A 19,646-nucleotide genomic window follows, 5' to 3' on the forward strand; every position below is an offset into this window, starting at 1 on the left:
TCACTTTTGCAGCCAAGAACAATCAGGAAGCCAGATTCACTTAAAAATTAGGTTGCTAATTTAAGAACTGCAGTGATTCACTTAACAAATGTGGCTAATAAAATGGGGCAAAACTGACTTAACAAATTTCTCATTTAGCAACATAAATTTTGGGCTCAATTGTGGTCATAGGTTGAGGACTACCTGTATTAAGTATGTTCACTGCCTTGAGATATATATTAAAAATGAAATAATATTAAAATATAGATAGTGGACATGACAGTACCTGGAGATAGGAGAATAGATGAGAACTGGAGAAAATAACAAAATAGAGGACCAATAATAGAAATTGAGTGACTATGGCAAAAGAAAGCAAAGATAGTATCAATAATATTAGGTGGCTTGGGTGCAAATCCAAAACAACAAGAGTGTCATTTGAACACTATTGGCATTAACAAAAGTACCATCAATCAACTGAAAAAGGCAGTTCACTTGGAACAATTTATATCCTGTGACAATACCTTTAATACCATCAAATAATATCTGCCTGCTCCCGATTGTTGGAAAGGATCTATCTGAATAAAAAATGCCAGATACAGTCTAAATATCTGTGCAGCCAACCATAATATGGAATAGCTTGATGTTCCTTTTTTTTTTTGAGATGGAATTCACACTTTTACCACCCCAGTGTTCATTCTTCTTTTATTTCCTTAAGACAACCAGCCAAAACTTTATGGTATGACCGTCCACGATACGTTTTTCTGGAATTCTGTGTGGAAGACAGCACGGATGTAAAAGTGGACCTTGATGATTACAAGGTAATATTCAGGTAAGAAAACATTGTCTTCTATTTTAGGAGGAAAAAACCCCTATAAATGTTGGGTTTAATAAGCAAATACAAATGGCTAGCTTTTCTTTTCCATTGAACACTGTGGAATTCATTTCTACAAATGTCAAAAAAGACATTGGATTGTGCGACTATATAAGTTTGTCAATTTTCTGATTCTCATTCACACATGATCAGTAATTAGTCTAATTCTTCACACAACTGCTTTCTTCTCTAAAAATGAAAAGTATACCTTCAGAAGGTGGATTAGTAATGTTTAAATAATATGCAGGTAGTCTTTGACGTATAATCACAATTGAGACCAGAAATTCCCAATACAATTGTTAAGAAGATTGTGCCTGATTTTGCAATCTTTATTGTCTATTGTTAAGTGAATATGGTCATTAAGCAAATCTGGCTGCCTCCACTGACTTTCCTTGTCACCAGCTGGAAAGGTCATAAATAGTGATCACATGATCTGGAATGCTACAATTGTCATTAACACATGCCAAGGGGCCAAATAAATGCCAATTTTGATCATCAATCCTGGGAATGCCATGTTAATTGTAAATGTGTGGAATGGATCTAAATCTCTTTTTCAATGCTGTTGTAACTTTGAATGGTCACTAAATGAAGGGTTATAAATTGAGGACTACCTGTATTAGCTAGCTTACTAAGCCAGTTATCTTCAGTAGCATTTGTGAAAAGAGATAATTTCAAATAAGTATTTACTGTGTATCTTTCTGCAGCTGTAAGAATGCTGATGGCGTTGAAATATACAACGAGATTCACTTTTATGCCCGAGTAAATTCCAAGGTAAGTAGCTGAATGGACAGGACCAGCTTAAAATAAAAGAATACATCTATTTTTCTTTGATATTGTTAGCCCTCAACTTACAATCATAATTGGGACTGAAATTTATACTGTAAGTTGGTGTGGTCATAAAGCAGGATGTCATGTGACCGCACATATTTATGACAGCAATCCCAACTCTCTCCACTATGGTCATAAATTGAGAATTACAGATTATTGAGTACCACAATCTAAGCTATTATGAACTGGTATCTCACAGCCTGAGCCTCAATAAGTAAGAGCCTGCCACTAACACTCCCACTTGCCTCTCTATCTACCTTATCTCTGTCCTTTTGACTGCTCTGTTCATGGGAATTGTAAGTGGGTAGGTTTCAAATTTTCTCAGTTGACTGAAAGGTGTTTTGTTTTTTTTAAGTACAGTGGTATAATACCATAGGTGTGATGATTTTAATGTTATTCTTCTTTGTTTTATGGTGTAGATTCAACTGTTAAATGATGCATTAAATAGAATGAATCTATCCTTGAGATTATACCATTGCATATCTCAACTATTTCTCCTTGACATTCTTCTTCTTTCGAGATGTTTGGTTCTTCATTGATTGGCTGTCATCATGTCAAGTTGCTATAGAATCCTTCCATATATTCTTTCTATCTGTTTTGATCTTCTGTTGGTCACTTACTGTATTCCCATTGCAGTCTTTAACAGTTCCTTGCTATGCTGAAAATCTGGATTGCATCATTTTCAGTACAGCAATCTTAGTATGTTCCTTCCTATTAGCTTCCCGAACTTGCACATTTTTTACATCTTTTAATACTTGCGCAATTATTCTGGTATGAGGAGTGCATGTGGTATGTATGTATTGATTGAATGAGCCCACACTTTTTAACTTTGTAATTTGTTTAATTCCTTTTTATACTATATTGCTGTATTTTATGTGTTTTTAATTACTACGTGGGGACTGCCTGAGTGAACAAATGAGTGTGTTTGATTCGGAGGGCCTGTCGAGGAATGCGGGAGCCATAGGGGTGGTTGAGGGAACCACGGACACAGGAGTGGGCCGGAGCATTACGGTCGTAACAGGGAGGGGCAGATATGGCGGGGACTTTAGGGCTGGCCATTACCGGGGAAGGAGGGCTCACTACGTCACAGAGATCCCTCCTTCCGGCCCTATGAGTCCCACTCCAAGGCCAGATGGCGCGAGTAATCAGGACCCCGGTCTCAGGCTGTTGTCGCTAAATGCCAGGTCTGTAGTTCACAAAGCTCCCCTCGTCCGGGACTTAATTTTAGACGAGAGGGCAGACCTGGCATGTATTACTGAAACCTGGCTGGGCCCGGAGGGAGGAGTCCCCCTCGTAGAGATGTGCCCAGAAGGTTTTCAGGTGCTCCATCAGCCGAGAGCCCAGGGAAGGGGTGGAGGTGTGGCTATTGTTATCCGAGAGTCTCTAGTACCTTGTAGGATCCCTGCTCCGGAGCTTGTCGGGTGTGAGTCCCTGCTGGTGAAGTTGGACCTCAAGGGTCAAGTGGGTTTGCTGTTAACGTACCTGCCTCCCAACAGCGTTGCAGCAGCCCTCCCCTCACTCCTCGAGTCGGTAGCCAAGCTGGCAATTGAGTTCCCCAGGCTTATGGTTCTGGGGGATTTCAATTTGCCTTCGCTCGGTGAACACTCTGATGGAGCGCAGGAGTTCATGGCTTCCATGACAGCCATGGGCTTGACCCAGGTAATTCGGGGCCCAACCCACTCAGCGGGTCACACACTCGACCTCGTATTTCTCTTGGAGCAGTGGACTTGTGATCTTGGTCTGAGGGGTAGTGAAATCATACCCCTGTCATGGTCAGACCACTGCCTACTGAGGCTTGACTTTCGGAGACCAAACCTCCATTGTAGGGAGGAGGAACCGACCAGGTGGTTCCGCCCCAGGCGACTTATGGACCCCTTGAGGTTCCAGACGGAGCTTGGGGTTATTCCTGATACTCTCGCCCACAGTCCGGTGGAGACTCTGGTTGCTGCCTGGAACTCGGCAGCGTCGGAGTCTCTTGACCGGATTGCGCCACTACGGCCGCTCCGAGGCAGTGGATCCAGGAGGCCTCCTTGGTTTACCGAGGAACTCCGCAAGAGGAAGCGCCGGAAGAGACGCCTAGAGCACCTATGGAGGTCCAACAAATCCGAATCGAGCCGAGCACTTCTAACATCGTGCATCAAGGAATACATCAAGGCAATTAGGACGGCGAAAAGAGCTTATATTGCCACCTTGATTGCCTCTGCTGAGTCGCGCCCAGCCGCCCTGTTTAGGATAACCCGTTCCCTCCTAAACAGGAGGGACACGGGGGATCCCCTGCAGGGTAGGGCTGAGGACTACGTCCAGTTCTTAGCGGACAAAGTTGCTCAGTTTCGGTCGGAGTTGGACTCCGATTCTGCAGATCCAGCCGAGGCACAAGGGGATAATCTGGTAGACCACCCCTGGGTTGAGTTTCAGGATGTTGCCCCTTGGGGACGTGGACAAGGCCATGTGAGTGCCTCCACATGTGTACTGGACCCGTGCCCCTCCTGGCTGGTTGCTAACAGCAGGGAGGTGACACGGGGCTGGATCCAGGCGGTTGTTACCACCTCCCTTCGGGAGGGGGTCTTTCCCCCCGCACTTAAAGCGGCGGTGGTGAGACCCCTCCTGAAGAAACCATCCTTGGATCCAGCCGTTCTTAACAATTATCGTCCAGTCTCCAACCTCTCCTTTGTGGGGAAGGTTGTTGAGAAGGTGGTGGCCTTTCAGTTCCAGCGGTCCTTGGAGGAAGCTAGCTATCTTGACCCATTTCAGTCCGGCTTCAGGCCTGGCTACAGCACAGAAACCGCTTTGGTCGCATTGACCGATGACCTCTGGAGAGCCAGGGACGGAGGCTTCACCTCCATCCTGGTTCTCCTTGACCTCTCAGCGGCTTTCGATACCATCGACCATGGTATCCTTCTGCGACGACTGCGGGAAGTGGCGGTGGGAGGCACTGTTTTGCAGCGGTTCTCCTCTTACCTCTCGGACAGGTCGCAGTCGGTGTTAGTTGGAGGGCAGAGATCGACCCCTAGGCCCCTAACATATGGGGTGCCGCAGGGTTCGGTCTTGTCCCCCCTACTTTTCAACATCTACATGAAACCGCTGGGCGAGATCATTCGGCGGCACGGGACAAAATACCACCAGTATGCGGACGATACTCAGTTGTATCTGTCCGCCCCGTGCCAACTCAATGAAGCGGTGGACGTGATGAACCAGGGACTTGAAGCTGTTAGGGACTGGATGAGGGCTAACAAACTCGTGCTCAACCCAGATAAGACCGAGTGGCTGTTGTGTTTCCCTCCCACCAATCCGGCAAGTATTCCACCTCTCAGGCTGGGGGGGTCAAACATTATACCCCTCAGATAGGGTCCGCAACTTGGGAGTCCTCCTGGACCCACAGCTGACTTTCGAACACCATTTGTCAGCTGTGACCAGGGGGGCATTTGCCCAGGTTCGCCTGGTGCACCAGTTGTGCCCCTACCTGAACCGGGAGGCTCTCACAACAGTCACTCGTGCCCTTGTGACCTCTAGGCTGGAGTACTGCAATATGCTCTACATGGGGCTGCCCTTGAAGAGTATTCGGCGACTTCAGCTAGTCCAGAATGCGGCCGCGCGAGCGATTGTGGGTGCACCTCGCTTCACCCACATAACACCTATCCTCCGCGAGCTGCACTGGCTACCTGTCGATCTCCGGGTGCGCTTCAAGGTGCTACTTGTCACCCATAAAGCCCTACATGGTAGTGGATCTGGGTACTTGAGAGACCGCCTACTGCCAATTACCTCCACGCGACCTATTAGATCTCATCGATTAGGCCTCCTCCGAGTTCCATCTGCCGGTCAATGCCGACTGGCAACTACGCGGAGGAGAGCCTTCTCGGTGGTAGCTCCGACCCTATGGAACGATCTCCCCGTGGAGATTCGTACCCTCACCACCCTCCAGACCTTCCGCACAGCCCTCAGAATCTGGCTATCCCATCAGGCCTGGGGCTAAGACTGTAACCCGCCCGAATGGTATGAATGTTGTGTTTTTTAATTATGTATTGTCTTATATGTTAAAAAGTTTGTCTCCCCCTCCCTCTTGGATTGTGAGCCGCCCTGAGTCCCCCCAGGGAAAAGGGCGGCATATAAAAAAACTTCTTTCTATCTATCTATCTATCTATCTATCTATCTATCTATCTATCTATCTATTCTTCCAGATGTTGACACTGCTCTTCCTACTGCCTATTTTTGTCTTTCCTGGCTTTACATTGGAAAATTGTATTCAGTTTTTTAACTTCAACCTTATTACCTTTGGCTTTGCCTGTTTGTTCTCTTTGGTTTCTCACATGACACATACTTCCAAGCAATTTCCATGATGTTATCTCAGATTTCTCATCACTATTTATTTGGGGTTTTCCCTTTTAAATTCAGCGACTCAAACCTATTCATAACTTCTATGACATACATAGGTGAGATGATCACATTAATTTTTGGGGAGACATTACCTTTTCACTTTGCACAGTTTGAGGTTCAGTTTAGCCATTAATAGCTGTTGGTCTGAATTACAATCAGGAAGTGTCTTAACAACCAAACCTTTTCAGCATTGTTGTCATAAAATGAAGTCTTATCTCACTGTAGATGTCCATTTGGTGCTGTCCATGTGTATAAACATTGCTTGTGTTGAATAAACCACATGTTCATGGAGTTAAGATAAAATTATTTTCCTGGCAATTTGCATTAGGCAATCACCAGCTTTATTCAATTCATCAACCAAAACTTGCCTACTATTCTTGCAATTCCTTCGTGACCTATCTTTGCATTTAAATCACCCATAATATAAAAAATTCTCTTTTTTTGTATTTTCACGAGAGTACTTTGAAGCTCACTTTAGAAAATCTGAATTTTATCATCATTTGAGTCTCCAGTTGGGGCATAGATTTGTAGTATAGTGATGTTGAGTGGCTTGCCCCTAATTTGGATAAATATTATGCAATCACTGTATGCTCTGTGATTCTCAAAATATTTAGCCATTTGTTTGCTTATGGAGAATGCAACTCCTTTTCATCTTATATTATTTCAAGAAAAATAAACCATAAACTATGTGATTTGAATTGACCACTAACTGCCCAGAGTAACTCTCTGATGTCAAGGATTTATAGGTTAACACTAATCATTTCTCTTTTTACAATTTTGAATTTCCCAAAGGACATGCCTCTAGCATTCCATGTTCCAATTTGATATAACTTTGTAGAGTGTAGGTGACCTCTTTCATCATGGGCACCATCAATTGTTGGGTTTCATGAAGGCTTTCTTCCAACAACATTATAAAGACCCTGACTACTGAAAGCTCGTCCATGCTTTTCTGCAGTAATCCACTGTTGGTATCCATATATGAGACATATTTTGAGTTATTGCCATAAAGTGTTCTGATGATATTTTTTACAGGGTATTCACCATTGATTTTTGTAACCCTCCCCATTTATCTAGGCTTGAGACCACTATAGATTAATCAACCAGATGGCTGGATTATATAAACATAGCAAGTGTAAATATAAGCATGGGCCAAAAACAGTACTTTCTGGTCTTTCAAATTTGTACTTCTCTGTCTTTTCCCTTCTCCGCTTTATATTCAATAGGAGACTCCCAATTATTGACAAAAAGTCTGATGTAGAAACAATATTTTTCACAGTTTTAAAATGTGTTTAAGCTATATGGAAAAAGGCTCAGGGATGTCCTCAGGCTTCTTGTTTATTCTGTTTCCAAGCAAAGATATCACTGTGGCTACTATGGATGGAGAGAATCTTCCAAAGCAAATAAAAGCAAAAATGTGGCACTCAAATGTAGATTGTATCAGTATTTATAGGACTAACTTAACTTAAATATATACGACTAATTGCAATTACAAGTTATTTATAAAAGAATTAACTGGTAAAATTCAGACTTTTTCTACTCCAATATAATCACTTTCAGGATTCTCAAAATAAGCGTTCAGGCAGGTCGATCACACTCTTTACACGCAAATGGAAGGAGAAAGTGCCGTGGCCACATCTCACCAAAGAAGATTTCAAGGTAGGACACCTTTAATCTTCCCTGGTTAATTAGGGAACCAATATATGTAGTCCTTGTTTAGCAATCACAATTGGGCTTGACAGCACTGTTATTAAGGCAGTAAGGCAAACCATAATGCTACTTATGATCTTACTTCAGTTTTCCTTTGCCTTACAGACCTGCAAAAGTTGTAAATACGAGGACTGGTTGCAAAGTTACTTCTTCATCACTATGAAAGGTCACAAAAGTGGGAAGTTGCTAAACAAGGATTACTTATATTACCAGATCTCAGTATTAAATGGGGATATCAGTAAGACCAAGTCCTACTTACTTAACAATTTCCATAGAAAACTTGGCTTTTTGATTTTTAGTCAAAGAGTGCAGTTAACATGATAGTGGAGATTTTATACCAGTTGAAAGGAGCTGATTTGGTAAAATATATTCTTATTTAATATCAGTTCTTTTCCTGCTTGGTTGAAAAGATGAAAAAATTAGAATGCCATTGCTTTATTTAACATTTGGTTTTTAAATGCTTATTTTAGTAACGTAATAAGAGCAAAGATGGAACATGCTGTAAACAATTGTTCATTTTATTTGCAGCCAGCATGGCTCTCAGTGGACTTTGATAACTGGAGAGACTGGGAAGGAGATGAAGAGGTGGAAGCAGCCATGGTCGAACAATATGCAGAGGTGAGCACAATTATCAGATCAAGGCAGAATTCTGAAACTTACCTGACTCACTGAATCAGCAAAACTGAAGTCTGAGAAAGCAGAAAGTGGCCATTCTGTATCCCAATTACAGTGCTAACTAATAGTGACAGTAGGAATGTTGACGCTTTTACATTTATACAGAATGCAATGGTTCTATTTGGCAGTGCCACCAGTAATAGCAAGAAAAACCCCGTTTATCAAAACAGGTGTCGAGGTTCCGACTAAGAAGACCAAGAAAACCAGAACTCCAAGGCGGGAATCTTCCTTAAAGTACTTATTGGGTACATCATGTTAGCACATTTAAATGCAAAACCAACTCTAAATATTCCCTGGGGTCCCAGTATAATTAAAATAGAAAATGAACCCCTCTCCAGTGTCACTGGTCACATTGTCCAATTAAGTTACTTGGCAGGCTCCTTGGGCACTCCCCTTTCTTCATCCGATACCTGCAGGGATGGCCTTGGTTTCCATGAAAAGATCGGTGTTGCATCTGGTAATGAATTCCAACCTCCTCTCCCCACCTCCATCCCCATCCCCATACAGCGTGGCAACTGAGAATAGTGAAAATGGCATCAGTCTGATTCAGTTCGCAATTGACAGCAGGATTGTGCTGCTATTATTATATATGCCATAAATTCTTGTATTATTTATGCACCATTTATACATGAAGATATTGAATATTGTAAATTTATGCTCACATTAAGATAAAAGGTAAATTTTTTAAAAAAGGCTCTAATAAGAGAGAAAATAATATTGACCTTTCCCTACTTTTGAGATTTCAAAAATGGTTCTCTACATGCTAACCTGTCCTCTTTTTACAGAGCATAATAGAATAACATAAATCTAGTTAGCCGGATTCAATACTATTACTCATTGGCTACCGTGAATAATAGTATATATTTTACTAACTTTTTCATGCAAATAACTGTTAATTATTTAGTTATACACTTTGGGTAGGAATATACTCCATGTTTCTCAATATTAAATAGCAGCACTTTTTGCTTTAATCCCCTTATTCTCCTACAGCTCATGCAAAAAGTTACTAAGAAAGATTCACCCCCAGCCATGGATGATCTTGATGTAAGTATGTAGGGAAAAGCATCTTTAACTATTTCCGAAGTTCTGCTTGCTTGACTCCATACTATCAGTCTGTTAGATTTATCAATTAACATGGCTGGAGAGCTGGGATGGAATATGGCTTGTACTTCACTAGTATTTCAAACCACTGTGCCAGAACTTGCAGAAGTTGATGTATATATTTTAAAAGTATTTCATTTCATAAATTTGGGTTATGTTCCTCTCTCAATGAAAATAATAATGTTTCTCTGTATGCGCTTAATAATTTTAGGATGACAGCTGAAATGGCACATCTCTCTGACTGGACTGCTACCTTAATTTACTACTGCTATAGTCAGCAGTGACATGGGACTAGGCCACATACTGGCTAAGGCCTAGAACACGGAAGCAGATGTGATCTGGCGAAGTGTTTCAAATGTATTTATTTTCAATGAGTATTAAATTATTTCACTGTAATTTTTCTGGATAACTTTAATAAACAATTCTTTGGCCCAATACCTAGCAGAGTTGTTGTAAGTTGTTGTACCTTTTAAGTGTAGCCGTCTTTGTAATCTGGATAATTACAAAGAAACACTTCAAAAAAATTTGTGAAAGAAAATGATCATTCAATAAGCAAAAACAAGCTTCAGTTTTAGCATATTTTACTTTCAAGGAGACATTTATACCTGTGTGTTGTCCCTTCTATTTCACTGAGTGGCCATCCTTACTTGATTTTTGAAGTTCAGTGATGATTGGCAACCATATGAAAATACTAAGCTGTTGAATAAACTGAACAACAACAACAACAACAACAACAACAACTATAACAACAGCAACAGCAGTATTTTAGTGAAGAACAACAATAACATTTTAGGGAACCATTTTCCTATCAGAAAATTATATGGGTGTAGCAGTTATAATTTGTGTTAGCTTAATTGGAGAGCATATTTATCTTTCCTTTAGTATGCTTCTTGGTGACAATCCTAAAGCTTTTGTGATTTTGTAGCAAAATTCTTATGCTAGGATTATCAGATCTAGTCTACAAATATAGAGGCCAGCAAGGACAACTCTCTCACCTTAAAATGGGAACTAAAATGGTGATCCAATCCTCAACTATGGTTTCCCCATGCTTCTAATTCTTTCTCTATGTCACAGGTGTCAAACTGGTGCCGTGGGCTGGATGCGTCATGTTCAGGCCATACCCACTCCAACTCTGCAAAGGCAAAAAATGTCACGATACGTCACAATATACCACGTAATGCGATTGAGTTTGTCACCTATTGTCTATACAAAGGTTTTTCAACTTCAGCAATTTTACGATGGACTACTATTTCCAGAATTCCCCAGCCACCATTCTCTGAGTAGAAGTCAACACATCTTAATACTGGATACTGATAAACATTGGTCTATACAAATTTATTCAATTTATAGGTCACCTATCTCTCCTGATTACAATATTAAGCTGAATGCTATAGGAACCATAAACTATTGGTCTAATAGATCTGGGCTGTAAAAAATCTAGATCATTTGAGACAACAAATATATTGATAAAACTCTATTCTTTGCTTAATAGTCATTCTGATTTCCCCAGCCCCAGGTCTATACATTATATTACCTTGCCAAATAAGTGTAGTCAATTGTTAGTTGTTCTATTAGCAATATCTTTTTATATGATATATGAAATCAGTCTCTTATAACATCCTCAACTTTCCCAATCTAAAAGTACTGTTTAATCCCAAGGTTAGAAGTTTGTGAAGCGAGATTTCTTATGGTTTCACAAGAATGAAAGAGCAATCAATAAATCATGGGTTGTTACTGCTGTTTTTGTCTAGGCTGTAACACTTTACATTAATGAGTTTAAATTATGCATATTTTATGTTGCAAGCCACTCAGAGTTTTTGGAGTGGGCAACCAAAATAACTATGTTAGTAGTGGGTTCCAGATCCCGTTCCAACCAGTACGGTTGGAACGGGCCCAGCGTTGCCCACACAGGCGTGTACGGTGCACGGGCAGCAAACATATGTATCGTACCTGCTTGTGATGCCTCCATAAGTCTCCATGACGCTCCAGCTGCTCAGTGGAGCGTTGCACAGGCACCATACATGTTGTGCGCGGAAGTGCCGAAGGCTTAAAAAGGACAGGTAAGGAGCTCGGGCGGATGAGTGGGCCCTCTGGAGCACCGTACCAGAACTGTATCCAGTGCTCCGGGCAGGCTCCGATACACCCATACCAGAGCGTACTGCTGCAACCAACCACTGCTATAACTAAACAACAATAATAGATGTGACAGAGAAATCAACATAGGAAGCACTAAGGAATTTGACAAAGTAGACTACAATCTACCTCTTGGTAATCTAGGAAAATGTGGGATAGACAACATCACTATTAGAGGGATTCGTAATTGGCTGACAAACCACACTCAACGTGTAATTCTTAATGAAACTACATCCACATGGAGAGAAGTAAGCAGTGGGCTATCCCAAAGTTCTGTTTTAGGCCCAAAACTCTTAAGCATCTTTATAAAAGATTTAGATGAGGGAATAGAAATTTGCAGCCAACATCAAGCTGGCAGGAATAGCCAACACCCCAGAAGATAGACCCACGATCCAAAAGAATCTCGACAGAGTTGCACGTTGGGTCCTATAATTCAATGGTGAGAAAAGCAAGGTTATACAACTAGCCAAGAAAAAACAAAGGTATACATCATAGGTAAAATCCAGCAGGTTCTGATTTGGAAATTTTGAGTAGTTCAGAGAACCAGCAAATACCACGTCTGGCTGGCTCTAGAGTGGAGTGGGAATAGAGATTTTGCAGTATCCTTCTCCTGGAGTGGGGTGAGAATGGAGATTTTGCAGTATTCTTCCCCTGCTACCCCACCAACCCACACCCACAGAACCAATCGTAATTTTTTAAAAATTTCACCACTGTTATAAGTATAGAATAGGTATAACCTGATTCAATAGCTGTAACTGCAAGTAGGACCTTGGATTCCTAGTGAAAACTCATTTAAATTGAGCCAGTAGTGTGCTGCGGCCATCAAAAAGCCAGTGTAGTCCTAGGTTGCATAAACAGAGGAATAGAATTAAGATTATGTGAAGTGTTAGTATCCCTTTATAATGCCTAGGTAAGACCACACTTGGATTCAATTTTGGTCATCACAATATAAAAATGATGTTAAGAAAAAGTGCAGGGAGATTAACAAAGATGATTGTGGATTGGAGGCTAAAACATATGAACAGTTGCAAGAATTGGGTATGTCTAGCAGGGACGTGCAGTCAGGGGAGGCAGGGGAGGCAGAGCCTCACCACTGTCATCATGAAAAGAAAAAAATGTAGAAGGAAAAAGGCAAGAGTCAGGCTGACTAGTTGCTGCCAGAGTCACAGTGGATGACTCTGCTTAGTGCTTAACTGTTTAAAAAAGCCTCTAAAAATGCTCTCTACAGGAGGAGGCAGGAGAACCACGTGCCTCATCTAGTCTGACTTTATGATCACTCGAGCAGAGTTAAGCAAGGGTTGAAAGCCAAAAAATTCCTGACGTAGATGAGGCACATCTTTCTCCTGCCTCCTCCTGTAGAGGGCGTTTTTTTAGAGGCTTTTTTTTATTTAAGCAGACTCTGGTAGCAACTAGCCCAGCCTGACCTCAGCTCTTGCCTTTTTCCTTTTACATTTTTTTTTCTTTTCATGATGGCAGGCAAGAGCAGAGTTGAACTCCTCTGTGAAACAGCTGGAAAAGGTACGTGTACGTATACGTGTGGGTCAGAGGGAGGGGGAGGAATTCAAACTTAATCCTCCTGGTGCAACTTTGTGTGTGTGTGTGTGTGTGTGTGTGTGTGTGTGTTTGAGAGAGAGAGAGTTTAAGTGAAGAGAGGGAAGCGGTAGGAGAGTCAGGGAGGGCAGCCCGCCAGCCCAAGTGGGCGAAAGTCACTTTCTTTCGCTCGCCTGTGTTCACAGCAGCCCGCCAGCAGAGGTGAGCGAAAGACCCGCCTCTCCTGGCGGGCTGCTGCGGACACAGGCGGGCGAAAGAAGGCGCCAACCCGCCATCACAGGGTGGCAAAAATAACTTTCTTTCACCCACCTGTGCCCGCGAGAGAGCTCAGGAAGGCTGCTGCGAGCACAGGTGGGCGAAAGAAAGTACTTTAGTCAGTGGAGTGTTGGGGGAGAGGACTGCCTCACCAGCCATAAACCTCACCGCATGTCACTGGGGGGATATGATAGCAGTGTCCCAATATTTGAGGGGCTGCCACAAGGGGGGAGGCGGTCAAATTATTTTCTAAAACACCAGAAGGCAAAACAAGAAGCAATGGTTGGAAACTAACCAAAAAGAGAAGCAACCTAGAATTAAGAAAGTTCCTGACAGTGAGAACAATCAATCGTCTTGGTTTCAGAAGTTGCACGCGCTTGACTGGAAGTTTTTAAAAGAGACTATACAGCCCTTTGTCTGAAATGGTATAGAATCTCCTGCTTCAGCAGGGGGTGAATAGAAGACCTCCAGGGTCCCTTTAGACTGTTAGTTTGCAGCAAAGATGTTTCATTCCACATTTTTCCCGCAAGGAGAGGAAATAGCCCCGCGAACATTTTTCACTGAGCTCGACCTGCCACCCCGATCCCATCCCGGCTTCTCGGTCTTTAAATTTAATACTTAGGTCACGAAAACACAAACAGCTCATTGGCCAACGTTGACCCCTCCTTCCCTACATAGCAAACGTTGAAAAACTTTACTAATTATGTCCCTCGCTGCCTACCTTAGGCCGCCAGTCGCGCATGTCCGTTGTCTGAGTGAGTGAGAGAGTGCAAAAAAGGCGCCGGTCGTTCGTGTACCCTGGTTGGCTGGCTTCAGTGGCTGCATGGCGTTTATGTGCCAGCGGGACAGCTGGGTTCAGCAGGTGCGGAAGGAGGCGACCGAGTGGACGATGGCTCTGAAGTCATGCTCATTGCCGCTATTCGGGGCGAATAAATGTTTGCAGTTTTGCTCTTCATTCATTTGTGCTGGAAAAGGATTCTTGTCGCAATCTTTCCAATCTCCAAAACTGGAGATAAGCGGCTTTATTCAGAATTGGAAAGACTACTATGCCTACGATCGCACCCCTTTTGCTAGCAGAAATTGAGATGAACAGTTGCAGGGTTTCTCCCATTAGATTTTTCTGTATCCAACAGTTGCGGAATTTTAGAAATCTAGAGGGGTTATTGAGCCCAGGACAGCCCATTGTTCTTTTTTCATATTTTTGTTTTAGGAATATAGAGAAATGTTCTATATATAGCAGATAATTCTTGTAGGCATGGTTTCTTCCTCAAGCACTTGTTGCCATTCCTTATTATAGCTTACTCTAGAACAACTAATGTTTGTATACATGATGTACAATGACAATAAAGACTATACTATAATAGGACAATACAATGTAATGCAGAATATATTCAATTACTTGCATAATACAATATGCTGATATAAAAATCAGTTGCTTGTACATTGTATGTCAGTAGGAAAGGAAAGCCCAGAAAAGCAAAAAGGAAAAGTGAGGCTTAACTGCCCTTTGCCCAAGAATAACTTGTCTATGAGCAGAGTTATGACTCACTGTAATTATAGGAAAGTGCCTCAAGAGGCCACATCTATAGTATTTGGTCTCATTTTAAGACATTTCTAATCTGTGAAGCATTTTAGAAGGCAACTGGAAGTGAAATTGGACATTTAAAGAAATATGTATAATAAACTGGATCTACTGTAGGTTATGAAATTGGTATACATGCTATAGAAATTAAAACATACAGAAATATTAAAATAGAAGCTTGGGATAAAAGTTGCATCATTTGCTGAATGTAATAATTGTAACAAAATGCATGCAGTTCTCCCCAGGAATTTACAGAGAAGAAGGCTATTGTTAAAAACATAGTTTTTCTCATTGTTTTGTCTTGGCTTGCACATGATTCACCTCTTTAAATCTCAACTTTCTATGTGTTAGTTGCCTCCACCAAAACTAAAGATCCCTTCCTTTTCCTGTTAAGTTTACCACCCAGGTGCTCTCCTGCTGCCCGGCAAAATTATCTACAGAAATTAGTAAAAAGAACATTTTGCAAGGTTACCATGTCATCCTGGAAGACACTATTCTTTTCCCAGAGGGTGGAGGGCAGGTACTTATAATTGTTCTCAAACTATTTTAAAGTTTTAAATTATTGTATATTTATTAATATGTTGCTTGATATTAAGTCTAATTTCATGTTTTTAAAACCAAAAGTTTAATTGGTTAATATACTTGTTAGGAAAAAATGATTTTTGTTTTACTTTTAAATATGTTGTTTGTATTTAGATATTTAATGAGGTAATTCAACAGTAAGTTCCATTGAAAACAGTTTCAACATAAAAAGATAGGCTTGGATTGTATAAGTGGTGTTATTTAATACACCACTTGAAAATTCTGGAGTAATTGTAATTCTTCCTAAAAACGTTTGGTATGAGATTCATAATAATTGAAACTTTTACTTGAACTAATTAATAATACAAAAATGGTTGAGCAATGCCTTTATTTGTGCAGTCATTCATTGTTGCTCTTGTATAAATAACTTTTAACATTTTGGAATAGCTATGGAAAGGATAGCATTTATTAGGTTTTTTTTTTCCAGAGCCTTCCTGCAAATAAAGTTTTTGTGAATTAAGTTTGTCTCTTTTATACATTTTGTTGAGAATGTTTTTTTTCCTCAGAAACTAGGATTGTAACTTTAAATTTCTTCATTCCAGCCTGATGACCGAGGATTTATTAATGATATCCCTGTTCTCAGAATCACCCGACAAGGTCCAAATGCTTTACACTTTATCCAGACACCACTTGAGCCAGGAACTAAGGTACAACTGACGCTGGACTGGGACCGGCGGTTTGACCATATGCAGCAGCATTCAGGTGAAGAATTGATGCATGTGATATCCATCAGTTTGGGTGATGTAATACAGAATACTTAAATAAGCCCAATAGAAACAGGTATTTGAATACCTGATGAATAATTTTCTGTTTCAGGACAACATCTCATCACAGCACTTGCAGATCTGATGTTTGGATACAAGACAACATCATGGTAAGCAGGATGCAACTTTGCTCCTTCTCTTTTTTCCTTGTGGATTCTAAAACTAGAGCAGAGGCAAGTTGCAAAATCTGTAACTCTTTCAGGTAATGCTAACAGACTTAAAACCTGTAGGATCGTTTTTGACAAAATGCCTTGTAAAAAGAACATAACCATATGGTTTATTACAAAATAAATATCCACAGTTGTCAATATTTTTGTCAGGTGCATCTTCATTTAATAATCAGGGAAGAAACCACTCAACTCCATGCTTCAGAATTAAGCGTACTTTTACTAATTACAAATGATGAGAAGCAAAGCAAAGATGAGTCTGAGTAAAAAAGCACGAAAGCAATAAATATCATGTATGATTCAATCCCCTCCCCTGGCACCCCAGTTCATAGTCCAATAATAATTCACCCAACCGTCAGGTGGGAGATCTTCAAAAAGCATCATGAGGTTGGAATGCTGGACAGTTGGCCTTGGCGGGAAACTCCCTTCTCCCACATGTGCCGAGAGATGGTCAGAGTAACTCCTAATAACAATCCTCCAGTACATAATGATTCCCCTCCCAAATACCATGCCCCCCCTCCCCATTTCAATGGCAGCCGAAAAGCAGCAGCGAAGCAGAGGCTGACAATTTTATTTTAGGACAATTACCTTTCTTTGATGAAATGACTAACAGAGCACATTCTGAAGCTAAAGAATGTAAGCAAATATTTTGCTTTCATCTTAAATCAGAATTAGTTAAAAAAAGATTATGGTAACTGTGCACCATAATCAAATTGAAAAGGCATGAATCTGATGACACTCACCAATCTAGACGATGTAAAAATGGGAATAGAACAATGAATAGAAGATATAGATATATCACTTAATTTTGATGACAGAATATTATCAGGATTATAGGGGATATGATTATTGTTAAGAAATAATAGTAGAGCAGTTTGTCTGCTTCCAAGACAAATACATGTCTTGCAGTAGTAGGATTCACTACCACTTCTCAAATGTGAGTACACTCACATGCACAGAAGGTTGCGCATTATGTCGGGGTGGGTGGAGCCTCCAGCAGCCACCGCTACCGATTCACCCAAACCTGTAAGAACCGGTTGAATACCACCTCTGATGTCTTGTATACATATATGCATATCTGTATAACTGTGACTTGGGGGACCCAAATGGTGATAGTGGGGAAAGGTTCTCCTGTCAGAGGTGTACTCACTTGGGTTTGTGTTTGGTAGCAACTTCTATCCATCAGTTGGGGTTAGGAAGGCAGTTGTTATTTGGGAAGTCTTGATGGCTTTCAGAGCTCTGCACTGCATGTAAACAGATGCAAATCCTGGGAGTTTTCTTGGAATCACAGGTCCTGCTGAAATAGCAAACGGCACCTCTGGTCAGGAAGGGTTTTTTGCAGATTTGTCTTGTGCAATTGTACTTGTTCAAGAATCAGGAGGCCCTCCATATAATTATACAAGCTTTAGTTGTCTTGCAAGTGGATTTTGCAATGTGTTGTATTTGGGACTGCCTTTGAAGTCTATGCAGAAGTGGCAAATATTCCAGTGCTAGGCAAATGTTGCTATGCCCTTGTAACAATTGTATCCCTTAAGCTACACTGATAACCAGTAAGGTTCCATATTCAATTCAAGGTGTTGTTTTTACATTTAAAGCCCTATATGGTGTAGAGCAGTGGGCATCAACCAGTGGTCCGCAGACCACTGGTGATCCATGAGAAAATGTTAGTGGTCTGCAGAATAATTATTTGCATTTTGATTGTGTTTAAGAGACTGACAGCTCAAGAATTGAAACTATTTTTAAACCAATTTGTTCGGCTGGCTGTGCTTTGATGTCTTCTGCCTGATGGTAGATGTGCGAAGAGACATTGACCAGGGTATGAATCATCTCCGAGTATCTTCTTTACTCTGCTAAAGCAGCGAGACCTGGCGATGTCATCCAGTGGTGTTAGAGGGCAACCAATGGTTACTTGTGCCAAATTGATCACTCTCTGTAGAGCCTTCCTGTCTGAAGCAGTTAAACCAGTATATCACACTGTAATGCAGTATGTGCAGACACTTTCTATTGTGGACCAATATAAAGAGATCAGCCGTTGTTCCACCTGATTTTTTCGCAGGACTCTAGGGAAATGAAGTCTCTGTTGGGCCTTGCCAGGGACATTTTGTTTTTCCAGGTGAGATCTTGACTAATAAGCACCCCCAAAAATTTAAAAGAGGAAACCCTCTCCACACAGCTCCCCTCAATATATAGTGGGGTAGGTTCCTCTCTGTGCTTCCGGAAATCTAGCACCATATTCTTTGTCTTACTAGTATTTAGGTGTAAGTTGTTTTTTGAGCACCATGCGGATACCTTCTGGACTTCTTCCCTGTATGCTGATTCATCCCCTCCAGTTATGAAACCCAGCACTGTTGTGTTGTCTGCAAACTTTATTATGATGGTGGATGAATCAGAGGATATGCAGTCATGTATAAACAGCAAGTACAGGTAGGGACAGCCCTGAGGGGAGCCTGTGCTGAGCTTCAGCATGGAAGATGTAAAGGACCCAACCCTTACTGTTTGTGGACAATCCATCAGGAAGTCTTTGATCCAGTCACAAGTGAGAGGAGGGAAATTCAGGTCAGTCAACTTTTCAATGAGAATGCCTGATAAGATGGTGTTAATGACTGAGCTATAATCCATAAAAAACATTCTATTTCCCAGATTTCTCACTGTGGCTCAGTACAATATGTAGAGCAGTGGCGATGGCATCCCCTGTTGATTGTTGCTTCTATAAGCAAACTGATGTTGATTGAAATTTGGTGGAAGACAGGACCTGAAGTGTTGTAGCACCAGTCTCTCAAAGCACTTCATCACTGTAGACGTCAGTGCAATGGGTCTATAGTCATTCAAGCTATTTATGGCTGCTTTCTTCGGAACTGGGATAATTGTGGCTGCTTTCAAGCATGATGAGACTCTAGCCTGTTGCAGGGAGATGTTAAAAATCCTTGTCAGGACCTCTATTAATTGGTCAGCACCGGTTTTTACCACTTTCTCCAAAACCCCGTCTGGACCTGCAGTTTTGTTGGGATTTACAGCCTTCAGCAAAGCTCTCACTTGATGTACATCCAGAGTGAGTGGCTGGAGGTTAGAGGGCCTTTGGG

General features: G+C 41.4%; 1 protein-coding gene across 5 annotated transcripts in view; it reads left to right on the plus strand.

Moving 5' to 3' along the window:
• Positions 1 to 19,646, plus strand: part of LOC116522756 (putative protein PTGES3L) — a 28,232-nt gene that overhangs the window by 2,508 nt on the left and 6,078 nt on the right. For 2 of the 5 annotated variants that reach the window (XM_032237779.1, XM_032237778.1), the window contains exons 2-7: positions 695 to 808; positions 1,555 to 1,621; positions 7,607 to 7,705; positions 8,285 to 8,374; positions 9,422 to 9,475; positions 10,607 to 11,271. In XM_032237779.1, the coding sequence (XP_032093670.1) occupies positions 695 to 808; positions 1,555 to 1,621; positions 7,607 to 7,705; positions 8,285 to 8,374; positions 9,422 to 9,475; positions 10,607 to 10,816 (634 nt within the window). In that variant the 3' untranslated portion in view covers positions 10,817 to 11,271. Of the gene's footprint in view, positions 1 to 694; positions 809 to 1,554; positions 1,622 to 7,606; positions 7,706 to 8,284; positions 8,375 to 9,421; positions 9,476 to 9,743; positions 10,268 to 10,606; positions 11,272 to 14,236; positions 14,334 to 15,447; positions 15,574 to 16,177; positions 16,338 to 16,451; positions 16,510 to 19,646 lie in introns of those variants that run through there. The other 3 variants (XM_032237781.1, XM_032237780.1, XM_032237777.1) reach the window with 3 other exon arrangements.

The sequence above is a fragment of the Thamnophis elegans genome, chromosome Z, assembly GCF_009769535.1.
Source record: "Thamnophis elegans isolate rThaEle1 chromosome Z, rThaEle1.pri, whole genome shotgun sequence".
NCBI classification, from domain to species: domain Eukaryota; kingdom Metazoa; phylum Chordata; class Lepidosauria; order Squamata; family Colubridae; genus Thamnophis; species Thamnophis elegans.